This window comes from Hippoglossus hippoglossus, chromosome 13, assembly GCF_009819705.1.
Source record: "Hippoglossus hippoglossus isolate fHipHip1 chromosome 13, fHipHip1.pri, whole genome shotgun sequence".
Taxonomy (NCBI): domain Eukaryota; kingdom Metazoa; phylum Chordata; class Actinopteri; order Pleuronectiformes; family Pleuronectidae; genus Hippoglossus; species Hippoglossus hippoglossus.
In genome coordinates, this window is record NC_047163.1 from 16,381,380 (window position 1) to 16,397,724 (window position 16,345).

Genomic DNA, 16,345 nt, shown 5'->3' on the forward strand with positions numbered 1-16,345 from the left:
GCAAACTAGGGAAAATGTCTGAAAATAGCTTTAAATGCCCGAATCTCCTTTAATTATGATCCGAGACACATAACATTTCTGCTCCTCAGTTTTCTTTTATGAGCATATTGGCGCACCGTATTTCATTAATATCTATAATGATGCAGCCCAAATTTGTGATGACTTTACCGGACATACCCACATCACTTTGGTCAGATGAACTAAGTCTTCTTGTCTTAACACCTCACAAAGCTTTGAAATTATAAACATATTGAGATATGGTGAAGGCAGTCTTTAGATTTCATGGGTTTCTCACAGGACAAACAACAGACTGAGAGGTCTCCCTCCTCTTGGTATTTTACAGGTTTATAGTGGTATAAGTGGGGTCTGCTGTTTTCTTAAATCAAAGTTGAATTATCTGTAGTTATCCAGCAGCTTGACAGCAGGCTGGAGATAAGCAAGATGGAGAGAGAGAATAAACAGGCGGCCTCCACTGCAGGCTGAAAACCTGGAGTCTGAGGACACAAAGAGGAGAGGATGAATGAGGCATTGGGCTGGCTGCAAGAAACAAAGAAAGAAAGAGGGAGATACACAGTGAGCGAGAGAGAGAGGGAAAGAAAAGAAAGTGGAAGAGAAGAAATAGATGAGCAAAGAACGAAGGAGAAGTGGAAAGAGATCAAATCAGCAGAAGAGAGGAAATGGGAGTTGGAAAAAGGAAGGCAAAGGCAGATAGAGAGAGGAGGAATATGTTAAAGGGGAGGAAGGCAGGAAGCAGATAACTGCTGGAAAATGGAAAGGAAATTTCGAAGTGATGGAGAGTAAAGAGATTTTTAGAGGAGGAGAGATGAGCATTTTAAAAGTTTTGTTACATATTTCATAAAATGTGATGAGGAAATTTGGATTTATCACTTGGCTGCCCTTACAATATAATGTTATTGTAACAAATATCTGCCTATACACACTGTGAACTCTTTACTAACCGTCATAATTACGAAATGACTGCAAGGTACCTTATAAATGTATTAAAAAGCTAAGTTTAAGTCATGCAAAATGCCTTATCTGAAACATCCTGTATATAAAGATGGACAACATGGCAGCTCCCAAAAATGGATCATTAAAAATAGGGTGAAACGTCATGATTGACAGCAAAGACTGACTCACGATTAGTCGAGTGAGTGTATCGGCGGGACCTCGATATCACGGCTCCATCCCCTGATCACTACTGCGCAGACTAAGGCTGTGTCCAGAATCACTCACTATTCACTATATAGTCCACCATACAGTATAGTGAGTTCGCCATTATGTAGCGGTGTCCGAATGTTTAGTGAAATGTATTTATACCCTATATAGTGCACTCATTGTTTCCCATAATGCATCATGAAAATGGTTTACAACTGATGGTCACTAACCAAGCAATATGTACCATCATGCATTGCGCTCGCGGGGGCGAGATGAGAGGAGTGAGGCCCGCAGGAACAGCCCAACCTGTTGTACAAATGTAAATACGAGCTGAGCAGCACAAAAAGGTTTATTTCTACAAAAAGGTTTATTTCTACATTAAAAGATTATCATTCAACATGTTTTTTATCTAAATGTATTAATACTAAGTGTACAATATACGTGGGATTTTCCACCAGCCGATCATGAGTAATTACTGGCACAAAGAAAATGCGCAAAGTAGTGTCCAGAAGCGTTTTTTTCTTTCCTAAAGACTCAAGTTAATGTTATTTATAAATGCCCCAAATCATAAATGTGCCATAAAAGGCTTTAGAGTTTGTATATTTGTAACATGCATACACTCAATAGTGCCTTTATTCTGAAAGGAATAGTTCCACCAAAAGAGAAAAAATAATGCTTTAGATGTGTTTAATCACTATCCCCCAAATGATAACTTTGCACAAATGGTTCCTCAGCCAATCTCATACATTAGATGTCTCATACAAAACTAGTGTTGCAACAACACATCATCTATAGGATGAAACTAACCTGTGTGAGAACATGTATTTGTCTGTTCTAATGCCTCATAGTGGGTTCAAATTGTGACGTTAGAAAAGGTGGTAAAGCAAACAAAGGTGATGATGAAGAGGTGAAGGAATAATAAGAGACACCTTTCATGTTCTAATGTTGGATTTGCAGAGAGTTGATTTCATACACGGCCTATTTTAATCACCTTATGCCCTCTAAAATGTTTCCCTCCTGCTCTTGATTCATTGACTGTCTTCTTCTTTTCTTTATTTTTATCTCCATCTAGTTCCAGGAGGCCCAGGCTCGACGGGAGGCAGAGGAGAGGAGGAGGTTCCCCCTGGAGAGGAGGCTGAAGGAGTACATCATCGGACAGGAGGGGTCCATCAATATTGTGGCCTCAGGTAAACACACGCACATAGGCAAACAAGTAGACACACACAAAACATATATGTATGCACACACATTTTTAAACTGTCCTCCTCCTCTTTGTTACTACGCCGCCTCTTTTTCCATTCTCTTTATTACCCCTCTCTTTTTCAGCATGTTCCTGTTTTCCACTGCCCTCTGCATCCTCTCCTCCGCTCTCCTCCCTTCCTTCCAGCAGTAGGCGGGTTCAGACAGACCAGCGGAGGCTGTAATTGGTTAATTGTGATGAATGAGCTGTCTGTCAGGCATACACAGGTGCTGTGTGCATATGCGTGCGTGTGTGTGTGTTTGTGTGTGACAGCTGAAGAGGCCAGGCTTGGAGCCGCCAGTTAACACGATTACAGAGAGAGGAGACATACTACAGACCCCCTCCCCACACTCATCCCCTCCTCCTCATTTACTTTCCCCATCTTTTCTCCCTTTTCTCTCCTCTGTTTCTCCTTCCCTCTCTACCTCTGTACCCCCTCGACCTCCATCACACCCACTCCTTCTGCTTCACCCTTCTGTCCTTTCCTACTCGCACTTCGTGGCCTTCACACACCTCCTGAATCTCTCCATCATCGTTCCTCCGCGCTGTGCTGTCCATCTCCTGCCCAGAGGCAGGACTGGACAGCAGACAGGCAAAGTGATGGAGACAGAAAGAGAAAAAACAGATGAGCCCAGTGGGAAAACAAACAAAGAAGAAAAAAAAGGGATGAGAAGATAAGAGAGAAGGAGCTGAGAACCAGGAAGCTCAGAGCGTTGACTAAAAGACAAAGAGAGCAAGTGAAGTGCACAAAGACGAGACGAGGAGGGAGGATGAGTTAGAGCACAATAACACTGCAGACAGTAAAGAGTTGATATTACACCAGGCATCCATGGAGGCCATGTATTGATCCGCTCCCTCTGTGTGTGTGTGTGTGTGTGTGTGTGTGTGTGTGTGTGTGTTGGTGGTGTGTGTTGTGTGTGTGTGTGTGTGTGTGTGTGTGTGTGTGTGTGTGTGTGTGTGTGTGTGTGTGTGTGTGTGTGTAAAGGGGTTGTGTGTTATTTTTATGATGTTGGACGTTTTCTGTTTAGATTTGTGAAAATAATCAACTCTCTCCCAAAGCAATAAGCAAATGTAATCTGTAATGAGTTACTGAGAACACATATCACAGTTTATAAACAGCAGAGCAGGTTGGATTTAAAATTTTTGCTGTGAAAGTAAAATACCTACTAAAATTATAACTACAAATCTACACCCGAAAACTGCTAGTTCTCTATACACCAGAAAACATACAGACTGTATGGATGGCATGAATTGGGGTCCAAGAAAGAAGAGAGAATCATGGGACTTGTAGTCTTTGGCAGGGTGATGACTGATTGTTGTTATCATGGCAAATTGTCCTGAAAGCCATAGAAGACATCGCCACGGTGATAAAGGAACAGCTTATTGATCCCCGAGAAGTATTACAGTGAATATATCACACACACACACACACACACACACACACACACACACACACACACACACACTGGGAGAGGGAGTGAGAGAGCATGCGGGATGCCTAAAAGAGGCCAAGAGGCAGACAGAGCCTCTATCTGCAGACCTACACAAAAACAGACAGTATGGAATCAAAATGAGGCAAACTCTGACAGTGGAAGAGAGGGAGCAGAGATGGAGAGCTGAGGAGATGGACCAGGAAAGAGAGGAAGGGATATATTTTGTAGATAAAGACATGGCAAATGAGAAAAGGATGTAGAGATAAGGCCAAGAAAGGAGTGCTTCATATGAGCACACCGAACACAAGCCACAAATGAGAATGGCACACAGTGGATCGCATACCTCTGCCAATTTCAATTCAACCAAGCAGCACTACTTTTTATAAACTCATAGATATCAGTTCTCTTAATGTGCCAGATTTTTTTTAAATTAAGATCCACAAAATATTCCCCTGAGAAAAAAGTGAAAATATTGAAAAGAATGCAGAATAGAATTGGAGAGAAGAAATGATACACACACACACACACACACACACACACACACACACACACACACACACACACACACACACACACACACACACACACACACACACACACAGGAAGGAGGTTAGATTGATCCAGGTTTAGCTCTCAGGGCTAAGAGTTATTGAAGAGAATCATCCCTCTGTAATCATGTTAGAGACAACCAGACCTGCCCAATGCACACTGCCCTGAGAGTGTGTGTATATCTGTGTGTGTGTGTGTGTGTATGTATGCATGTGAGAGAGAGAGAGAGACAGAGCTTTCATTTGTTTCGTGTCTCCTTCCTTTCCTTGTTGTTGTCAGGCTCCTCTGAGAAATGTCAGTGTGCCCTTCTGTCAAAGTCGCTCTCAATCAGCTAAAACACAGAGAAGGTTACGCTGTCATTCACACGGCCATTGATAAAGCAGACTGGGCTTTGGAGCCCCTCTTGTCACTATTCATCTCTGACACACTCGTTTGTTTCTCTGCCTCGTTCCCCCTCTCCTTATCTCCATCACTCCTCTCTCTTTCCCCTCTTTATCTCCTACATCCTTGCTCCTCTTCCCTCTCCTTATCTCTGTTCCTCCCTCTCCACCATGTCATCTCTCCACCTCCCTCATTCGTTCCTCTCCTCCTGCCAAGCTTCTGATCCTCATGTTTTATCAGCTATTAGTACCTATAGTTTAACACTCGGATCAATGTTTTAGCTGCTCCGAATCACACACAGCTTCTGGGCCACAGTAGTTTACAGTGAGTGAATGAGAAGAGGAGCATCATGTTGGCAGGAGATGCTTTGATGTGGAATGTAGTCATTGTTTGACACAGAAATCAAACCAGTTTTGGTACCACAGTCTTTTCCTGCCATTTTTCTGACTGCACTTGATAACTTGCCTGGATATTGAGACCTCTGAGCCTCATCGTTTAAGCTCATTATCTCAACTTGTGTTGCAAAGTGAGATATTTATGCCTTGTGAACCTTTTGGAACCCTAAAGCATGAAAAGGCAATGACAAGTTGAGAAGAATACATAGAAGTCAAAGACACATTTTAGCAGCCTGAACCATCCCCGGTATTTTTAGGTCATGGCTTTGACAAGATTGAATCTCATTTGTTGGAGTTAAACAGATTTCAAGAGGAAAAAACCTGAAGGACCTGGCAGTATTAACATGACCAACACTGGGGGCACTCACATCAGGTCAGCTAGCTGGCGCCCCTCATACAGAGGCTGGAGTCCTCTTGCAGCGGCCACAGGGTTTGTTCCAGCCCTTTGTTGAGTGTCTCTCCCGCTCTCTCTACCCGATTTTATGTTTATTATTTTATCAATATCAAATTACAAACTGGATTGTATATAATACACTTAGTATTCATGAAAATTATATTTGTTGGTTTGATGGATATAGAAACAACTTCATTTTGTTGAATATTGTTTTCCAAACCACTAGAGTAAAATACAGAAATCATTTAACTGTGTTGTGTTTATAATGGAGATACTGCAGATTTCTATTTGAAGATGTGAAGAAACAATGATGTAAAAACGTACAGACTGATCCACCTCAAGAGGAGGGAACACAGGTTGAGAAGGAACATTTGAACAATAGTAACTTATCCACACTGTTTATTCTTACTGAGGAAACATTGGATCCTGAAGATTCCCATAGATTGATCCAACCATGTAAAAACTCAGAGCTCTGTAGCAGCATTTCTGGCAACATCAGCTGCACTGGGAGATATTGAGGTTGATGCAGACAATACCTAATTAGCTGAAAAATGAAATCAGGACGCAGCTGTCCTTTATCTCTACCTGCTCTGTAATGTGTGCAGCAGAGCCGCCCAGCTTCTAAAGGCAGGATGTACAAACTACACAGACATTTTCTTACCAATGTGAAATGTAGAGTTACAAATGAAACTAAAATAAAAGTGTTTGGAGTTCGTGAGGAAACAGAATGATTGTTCTGCAGGGAACAAACAAAGGACACGGGGAGAGACCCGGATTCAAACCCGGGACTTTTTTTGCTCGAGGCAGCATCAGTGAGCCTCTGTGCCACAGCTTTGATCCCGGTGGCTGTGTTCACCCTCGTCTTTGGTTTTTGGCCCCAGCCTCTCAACAGGTTCGGATTTGGACGGGTTTGTGCTCGGGTCTCAGCTTCTTCGGTGAGCGACTGAAACCACGGCCAAATACACTCTTTGCTCGTCTCCCATCCACCTCATCATCTTGTCTTTGTGTATGTGTGCGAGAGCGGTTGCTGGGGTGATGGCAGGGTTGGGTAGGCACTCCTCTTTAAGCGAGCGTGTGTGCGTCTGTGTGTGTGAGGCTGCGATCCATGCTAAACTGATTTCGCCATGGCCGCGCCAGGGAGGCTAACACAATTACTGCTGGCTAATGGCCCCACTGACTGAAGGGGGGAGGATTGTGGGCAGCTTTCTGGAGGTCTCTCATCTCGCTCTCTCGCTCTGTTTTCTCTCGTCTTTCTCATTTTTTTTCCACCAAATGTCTCTGACCCTTTTCTCATCCCCGCCTTCTCTCTCTTTTATTGTAGTTTCTGGGATACCCGCTGCCCTCGGGTCAATCTGGTCCAGTTGGGTGAAACTTGGACCATGTTGCGCAAAAGCAAAGTCAACAAATGCAAATGACGGAAATAATAGCCTCCCTTTCTTTTCTTTCTCTGCCTCCCTGTCTGTTCGCTCTTCAGCCATCAGGAGGAAGGAGAATGGTTGGTACGACGAAGAGCATCCCCTCGTGTTCCTCTTCCTCGGTTCATCAGGAATCGGTAAATCACACTCTCACAACCAACTCTTCCTCTTTGTTTTGGTCTCATGAAGTGATGTAAAAAGGAAAAATACTCTTCGGGTTGGCTAAAAGTCGCTGCCAAAATAAACACTCAAGCAAGTCAAGTTTCCACTGAATGATCATAGAGTGAAGTGTATTCTCTTCCTGCCAAACACATTGATTTAAATGACCAAGGACACACAAGGCTACAAAGGCAGGTGTCACATTGTAAATAAAAACATTTGAGAAACTTGACACACATTTTTCTACAGGGTGTCCGGATTTATTTTGTGATAATAATAATTCAAACTATTTTTACATCAGCTTTATTCGACTGATTAATTAACAAATGAGAAGCTCTCTTTGATCAAATCAAGACAAACTAAAATGACGCTTGGAGAGTGCACAACTCCAACAAGGCTAAGGCCTTATCTGGCAATGTTAAAGAAAGAGAAAAAGAAAAAAAAATGAAACCGCTCCTTTATTCTGGTCCACTCCAAAATGAAACGGGTTCTTCCCTGGGTCATGCTTCACACTTCTACAAAACTTGAAAATTGGTTTGGTAGTTTTGGGGTTATCCTGCTAAATAACTAACAAATTAAAAGGTTGGCAAAAATTAACTAACCAGCCCTGTTCATGTTTTGTTAGTCCTGGAGTTTTTAGCCACACTACACAATGGTCGTTGACAAACATTCATGGTCCCCAGAGGATGAACACCACCGACTTTAATGAACCCCTGACTTTTCCTCGAGTGGCATCATTAGGCCAAATGTGTTGATTGTGTTGATTTGTATTTATTCATGGTTACATGCATTTTAACATATGATTTTGTTTTCCATTTTTTAAATTGTCATACTAGGCAACAGCTTGACAGTGTCACTAAAGTCAGTCCTGGCCACCAAGACTCAATTGGTCTGGTTGTTTTTCAATCAGTTTCCTTCAGGGAACAATAACGTTTATCAATCAGTCAATCTTCTTGGAACCAGGCTCCTTGTGGTTGATAATAAAGCAGAACTGGTCAGTATCATGTAGTTATACACAACAAAGATAACGTCTTCAGAGTTGTTCACAGTGGTTCAAATTACACACAGATCCTTGTGGATGGTAGTAAAAACATGGATGTGTGTGTGTGTGCGTTATCTGGAAGATGAATATCAGGACTAGTTTGGGCATTTTATTTGATCAGTATTGGCTCCATAAAGTCCCATCCATTTTTAATACTCCATTGATTGAACACATTGAACTCTATCTACACACGCCACCATCAGAAACACGTCCGTGTACAAAACAATCAATGACGGGTACAAGTGGAAGTAGCCCGAGTAGGTGTTGATGACCAAATTCCTAAATTACAATGTGAAACCAAAACTAACAAATCAAATGTAAACAGTGTGATATAGACATGAGGCTTGATTCAGAATGTCTGGTGTGAAAACGCCTGAAATGTGTGTGGTCCGGTTGAGTATTTAAAGGACCAAGCTTGGGACGTCTGCAGTTTACACATTCACAAGTAGCAGGAAGAAGTGTGTTAGGTTGAAGGCAATAAGGAGACGGAGGAATATTATGGGATGAGATAGATGGCTAAAAAAGGAGGGAGATGGAGAAATGACAGGCCAGAGAGATAGATGAAGGAGCGACGGTGTTCATATTCTCTGTTGCCTTCAGCGACAAACAGTGGCCATCAGACATCAATATTAAACACAGCAACAAGACGCACACACACTCATCATACCCATATGCATACCAAACGCAGGACATCAATATCATATATGAGCATTTATATGCAGAATATTTTACCGACAAACATAATGTGTTCTTCTGGAGAGCTGCAGATGATTGAAAGCTTGGTAGAGGGAGGCTGTGGGATTGAGGCCGGCACTTAGAGAACGAGAGATATCGTCTCTCTGTCTGAAGTCGGGGAGACTTCCTGAATTCTCTGCATGCTGATGTATGAAAAAAAAGCAGGGACCATCTGTTTAGTTTTTTTACCTCCGCCCAGGGGCGTTTCAAGGGACTTTTGGGGCCCCAGACAAAAGGGACCTGGGGGGGGCCTACACAGTTGTTGTTGCGGTGGACTAACATAATAAGCTTTTCTCGGGGGGGGGCCCCTTTCAGCTCGCTCTTGCAGAGACAGGGTTACAACGCCCCTGTCTCTGCTTGATTTTGTTTGTTAGTTTGTTTGTCAGCAGGATTACACAAAAAATACTAAACTGATTAGAACCCAATGAATTTCAGTGCAGATCCAGGATTCATTTAGACTTTTGCGACATTGAGTGCTTTGAAATATTCACCAATTTCTCAAGAAATGATTATTGGATCTTGATTTTAAAAGAATCAGGCACATTTAGAAGACTGATATCTATGAGTGTGTGAAATTTGGTGCAGAAAGTGGACTGTTGGCTTTGGCTGAGTTATGCGCTCTACTGAGTGCCATTCTACAAAATAAGAAAATGGGAGCAGGGGCTTGTTCCTGGTGGAAACTGAATAATTAAATCATGTCTCTGTTTTGTCTGATTCGATGTGTCACAGGTAAGACGGAGTTGGCCAAACAGGTGGCCCGCTACATGCACAAGGACATTAAAAAGGTACACACACACACACACACACACACACACACACACACACACACACACACCACACACACACACACATACACACTGACATTTTTGTCTTTCTAATCTATCTATTTTTACAGAGAAAAATAAAACAAACCAGGGACAGAAAAAAGTAATAGTAAGCAAGAGTAGAAATTCTAGATGTGGATAATGAAACTCGAAATATAGGATAGACAGACAAATACACACTCACTGTGTATTTTCAGGTGTTTTAGCATTTGAATCAATAGGTGGACACCAGGTCGTCTCGGAGATATAAAACACTTATAAGACATTTAATTGAATAGCTCTTCCCGCCTTGAAGAAATGACAGACAATTCACTTAGTGTTGGTTTCCACGGTAATGGTACATTCAACCCATTCAACCGAGCACAACAGAAAAATACACACACAATACGTACAGCGGTTTGATGGGAGGATTAATCCATCTTGTGATTGCAGGGTTTCATCCGTATGGACATGTCCGAGTTCCAGGAAAAACATGAGGTAAGATACTTGTTATAAATACATGACAGTGACAATATTAAGCAGCTAAAGGTTTTGGTTCTTAAGTCATTATTTCTGACGAGAGCAGAACTGTTCCATTACTCTGCTGCAGAGTCATGACTTCAGATTCATTCTCCTTCGCACAATGGATGCAGAAATTAAAACAAATGTGTTTTTTATGTTTTTTTATGTTTTTACCCTTTTATGTGAAGCTTCGGTGATGATTACATTCGGTCTGAATTAGTTACATTATGTTGTGAAACTAAAGATCCACATCCGATCCATTTCACCCAAGGATTTTCAGCAGAATAAAACATTTTAGGAAGAGCAGAAGAAAATGTGATAGATGAAGGAGTTTTCATGTGAACCACATGTTTGTGTCAGATTATTAAACTCATTTTGACCCGTTGTTCCCCCTCTCACAGGTGGCAAAGTTCATCGGCTCTCCGCCGGGGTACGTGGGACACGAGGAGGGAGGTCAGCTGACCAAGCTGCTGAAGGCGTGTCCCAACGCCGTGGTCCTGTTTGACGAGGTGGACAAGGCTCATCCTGACGTACTCACCATAATGCTGCAGCTCTTTGACGAGGTGTGAATACAAACATGAACACACACACACAGATAATATATTATATCTTTGTGCTTCTGTTTGTTCAAATTGAACTTGAACAAATCCATCTCTCCATCATTCCTGCTGTCCCTCTCTCAGGGTCGCCTCACAGACGGTAAGGGGAAGACCATCGAATGTAAAGACGCCCTCTTCATCATGACGTCTAATGTAGCAAGTGATGAAATTGCCGAGCATGCACTGCAACTCCGTCACGAGGCTGAAGAGGTCACCCGCAGAAAGCTGGCTGACAAGCTTGGTGAGAGGACCACAGACAAACACCCACATATTTACATAATTAAAAATACAAACACGACAATGAAGTACAACCTTATGTTGTTTTGTTCCTGGAGACATCATAATTCAAATCATCATCACACAGCAGCAGAAATACTTGTACAGGCTCCCACATTGGCAACACATGAAAACCCATCCTGACACACTGCTTTGCATTTCTATCTGTTGCTGTCGTCAAAGATCAGCCTGATGATATGAAGTCCTGTTCAAATAGTTTTGTTTGTCAGATCATTTGAATTTATTGCTGAGACTTTCACAGCGTCTTGCAAAATAATAGGGATCAAGAGTTTGCCAACCCGTTCACACAAACAGTATTTGTGATTTGATGTTAAACTGTAAAGACGTACCGAACGTAACCATCAGCAACGCTCAGGTGATAGAAGCAGAAGTGAAGTTAATGTTCACGTTGTGCTTTTCCCCAGAGGATGTACAGAAAATTGAGGACATCAAAATCTCCCGACAGTTTAAAGAGTCTGTGATTCGACCAATCCTGAAGGTAAAACTATGACATGAACACAAAAAGGACCCATGTTGTTTGCACAGTGTCTTACTGGAGTTGGCCTCAGAGGCTCTACTTGTCATCCTTAATTGTTTTGTTCCCTCTTAGGCCCATTTCCGGAGGGACGAGTTTCTCGGTCGGATCAATGAAATTGTATACTTCCTGCCATTCTGTCACTCAGAGCTGCTGCAGCTGGTCAGCAAAGAGCTCAGCTTCTGGGCCAAGAAGGTGCGTAACACTGTTTACAGACAAATAACACGACAACGTGCACTTAAGATATTTTAATCTGGGAAAAACTAATGATCAGATGTTTGTTTTGTTGAGTGCTGAGGTAAGAACGGCCACACAGCTCTCACAATCCTGAGAACTGAACAGACCACGATGAGGGTTCTCACTGATGTTAACGATTGTTACCTTGTAGTGGGATTTACAAAGTCTCCACTTCTTCACAATATCACAACCACCATCACACTTTGTGCCATTTTTCATGTAACATCCCAAGAGCTAAACCTCTGTGTGTCTCCGAGAGTAGAAAACAGGAGATTTTCCCTTTTAGACGATCGTCCTCGGAGCAGCCGACATCTTTAACGTGTGTGTCCTCCAAGCGGGGATACACCCTCACTCCGATCTGAGCAGGAACACACGCAGATCAATATTATCTGCCACTGCTACTCACTATAATGTGATTACTGTGTTTAACATGTGGAGCCTTCATCAATATTTAATTATTAATATTACAGCTGGTCTCCTGACGGCAAACACGGGCCCTGCAGGCAACTGACAGGGACCTGACTCACGACTCCTACTCAGTCCTTCTTTTATACGCTGCCGTTTGTGATGTGTGTAGTCGTGTGTGTTAATTTTTTAAGTGTGTATGTCTTGTAGTATCATGTCTCTGTCTGTATGTGGCAGCAGTGCAAACGGCAGAAGTCTGATCACAGAATCCTCTGGAGCCAATGTTCTGTCACTCACTCCTAATAAACAAATTAAATGTTCCTCATTATGATCTTAGCAGCAGTGTTTCTAATGTTGTAATGTCAGTGTTTATGTCTCAGGAGTAAAACCTGGCATCTATTTTTATTGAATGGAGCGTTAGCATCAGGAGCTAAATGAGCAGCGCTGATCACTGCTATTGACTGGTGTTTGATTAAAATGCATTAAGAGCCTGTTGATTAGCGCTGGCAGACATCTTGCTTGACATTATCTCCTTGTGTCTTTCTCTCCATCTCATTTCTCCTTCATCCGTCTCTGACACCAACCTCTCATTCTGATTTCACTGTGTGTCTTACTCTTGTCTTTTTCTTTTCTCTCTTTTTTTCATTAGGCCAAGCAGCGCCATGACATCACTCTGCAGTGGGATCGCCCGGTACTGGACCTGTTAGCGGGCGGGTATAATATGCATTATGGAGCACGCTCCATCAAGCATGAGGTATACACACACTGTAACACACACACACTGTAACACACACTGTAACACACACAAGCCATTTTCAGGCATGACCTGCGGATAAAGTCAATAAAATCGGGTTCTGAGTTTACCCAGAGTTTCCCTTTCACATATGCACAGCACAGTGGGAGGGTCTCTGCACAGATGTGTTCACAACAGCAACAAATCCTCTGCATTGTTCAGGCAAGAGGTGGAGCAGCCGGCTGCAGCAGACAGAGACAGGAAGTAACGTATTAACTCTGCTGCAGAGATCACAGGATTTTTGTTTACAACTCACAGACACCGGTGTCGGCTCTTATCAACACAAACTCTCTTGACATCTTAGTCTGCGTCTTCTATGTGTGTGACATCGCTTGTTCACCGCAAGATATTTCTTTTCTTTTAGTTTTTTTAATTTTTGCATCTGTTGAGCATTGGAAGTGTCATCAACCCCCCCCACTCACTCGCGGTGAATCCAGCAGGGGATCCCCTGCTGTGTTCTCACACTGGATTCTCCTACATGTCTATGGACTTTATAGTGGGAGGCCAGGCGGAGAGGGTACTCTGCTAATCCGGAGGCTCTCACTGAGACATTTGCGTTCACATTTGAACCTCCTCCAGAGAAAGAGTTTCTTCCTTGGGTCGTGCCTCACCCCTCCACAAAATTCAATGGAAAGCTGTTCATGGTTTAAAAGGACAAATAAACTCTGATGAAAACCTCTTTGATGGAGGTAATAAAATGTAATATTTGCCTTCATTATAGATTCAAAATGAAGGTTCAGATAATACATTGAAATTGAATTTATTTAGAACCTGTCTGTAATGACTGTGATGGCAAAGACATTGGTTTAATGTAACAAAATTATGAATCTATTTTAAATCCACAAAAAAAAACACCGCTCAATAATTCTTGAAAGTTACTTTTCAATTCAGTTCAATTTTATTTGTATAGCACCAAATCACAATATACATTATCTCAAGGCACTTGACATAGTAAGATGGAGACCTGACAAAATTATAGAGAAACCCAACAGTTACCACAACGAGCAAACACTTGGCGGCTGTGGAGAGAAATAAATGGGAAGAAACCTCTCGCAAGTCAGCAGTGTGGGCGGCCATCTGCAGGAGGAGAGGGTGAGGAGAGAAATGTGGGAGAGAAGAGAGAGACGTGGAACCGTTGTATTTCACCGCTGTCTAAAAGTGAAACTTAGAGAGGGAGAGAGGTAAATATTTGGTCTGTGACACACAATTGATCATGGAACGGCCTCCAGTCAGCTGAGCACAGTGTTCGATATCAGTCCATATCTTTCCTTTAGGGACCGAGCAGCAATGTTTTGGACAGAAGGTGTAGAAAGTCAAAACAATCTTTTTAAACTGAAATAAGAATTAACATAAGAAACAAGTGTATTAGAAAACAAAAAGGAAAACTTAGATGTTACAGTTTAGACTTCATTTTATTTTAACACTTGTGAAAACCAAACTCTTGCCTGAGCTCTAACCTCTTCCCTGATCCCTCAGGTTGAGCGGCGGGTCGTCAACCAGTTAGCCGCAGCGTACGAGCAGGAGCTGCTGCCAAAGGGCTGCACACTGCGTCTGTCCGTCCAATCAGACGGCGAGGAGGAGCAGAGCTCGCAGAGTCTGCGGCTCGAGGTGGTGGGAAAGGACAGCTCGTCCAGAATGCTGGACATCCGTCCACCGCTCAGCCCCGAACACTGACAAAGAGCTCACAACACAGAGGATCTACACAGATATGTATGTACACTTACCACACATATCATCGTCATCGTCACGGTGATGCAGTGTCAGGATGGAAGATTCATGGTGGATGTTACCAATAAAAGTACCTCTAAAAAATACAGCACCGATGCCTCTGTTTCAGTCACACATGCAGTAACTTCATGCCAATTTGCCCACAAGCTGCAGAACAGGATCTGCCAACAGGAAATACAACGAATCCTCTGCTAAAGTTAATGTTACAACAGGCCTTCATAGCAGCTGCAGTTGAGATTAAGAACCATGCAGACATTTGATATAAAACTTACAGTCGAGCCACTGGACGCAGAACCTCTTGCTTTTCAGTTGTCGCCATGATATCAGGTTAGAGTCTCGCCTACTTCCTCCACGTGCCACACGCAGTTCACAACAAGATGGACAGTAAAAATGAGCTTTCGCCACAGTTTCAATGTCTATCAGTCGAATTGGACAAAAACAAAACAATGTGCTACACTTCCTGGTTCAAAGTAAAAGCACTCAAACCGTCCATTTGTTTTAACAAGGTGTCGATTGTCGCAGTACGTAGGCCACCTTTGATTTGAGGATATAATAGAAAACCTCATGTAGCAGCTCCACAGTAGACACGCCCCCTGTGTGAACCACAGAGACACCCGCTGCACCTGCACCCAGTGTGACCCGGGCGTTCAGCACTGACTGTGAGATGTAAATGCTTCAGTGTGTCTGTGCAGCCTCGTCATCATCAAACATATCATCAGTGGATTGATATAAACTAATAGGAGCTTTGTTGCATTGTATTCGTAGAGGATCCACTGTTAGCTCGTGAAACGCTTACGCCCACTTTGTTGAGTAGAACACTAACACAGGTTAAAAAATATTTATTAAAGATATTATATATTGTATATTTAAGTTAAGGCAATGAACAGTTATTTATGGAGGATCAACTAATGGAGGTTCAGGGATCTGTTAGAGCTTTTGCATGCGTTTGCTGAGATGAAGAATGGAAAATAAAGAACAGAATAGAAACTGTAAAAGAAAGAAGTTATTTATTCCATGATGCCAACATTTTAAAATAAATAAGAAACAGCCAATTTCTCCTGGGAAGGAAAATGAAGCATCAATGACCAAAGATAGTTTGACATTGCCTCTGTTTGTCACTTGAATGCACATCTCGCATGTGGAGAAACACTCACCAGCAGAGTTACATTTATAGATATATGTTTAAAAAAAACAACAACTGCTTATTCATTGTAGTAAATAATGTGTTAGTGGAGGAAAAGACGTGTATCAGTCACTTTGAGTTATAGATAATAAAACCTCCTGGTGAATAGTTTCTGTTGATGCATGTTAAAGTCAAGAAGCATCGTCTGTCACGGCGGCGCTCTGGTGCTGTACAGTGTGTCTCTTTGTGACAATAAGAGAAATTTAGAGTCGTAAAGAAACAATAATCAAAGTGTTGTATCATAAATGTTTGAACGGCATGTCGACGAGGCGCCAAATGTAATCGAGCGACATCCCTCATTGTTGTTTCCACTGTGTAAATAAAGTCGTCACAACAAAAAGGGGAATTCCTCTGTTGTGTTTT

At 42.3% G+C, this 16,345-nt stretch overlaps 1 protein-coding gene across 1 annotated transcript in view; it reads left to right on the top strand.

The window, feature by feature from the left end:
- Window positions 1–14,890, top strand: part of clpb (caseinolytic mitochondrial matrix peptidase chaperone subunit B) — a 35,918-nt gene extending 21,028 nt beyond the window's left edge. The window contains exons 7-16 of the mRNA XM_034605415.1: window positions 2,231–2,345; window positions 7,025–7,102; window positions 9,631–9,686; window positions 10,158–10,202; window positions 10,628–10,789; window positions 10,910–11,066; window positions 11,527–11,600; window positions 11,712–11,831; window positions 12,928–13,032; window positions 14,548–14,890. Coding sequence (XP_034461306.1) covers window positions 2,231–2,345; window positions 7,025–7,102; window positions 9,631–9,686; window positions 10,158–10,202; window positions 10,628–10,789; window positions 10,910–11,066; window positions 11,527–11,600; window positions 11,712–11,831; window positions 12,928–13,032; window positions 14,548–14,745 — 1,110 coding nt within the window. The 3' untranslated portion in view covers window positions 14,746–14,890. The remainder of the gene's footprint in view (window positions 1–2,230; window positions 2,346–7,024; window positions 7,103–9,630; window positions 9,687–10,157; window positions 10,203–10,627; window positions 10,790–10,909; window positions 11,067–11,526; window positions 11,601–11,711; window positions 11,832–12,927; window positions 13,033–14,547) is intronic.
- Window positions 14,891–16,345: the final 1,455 nt, after the last annotated feature.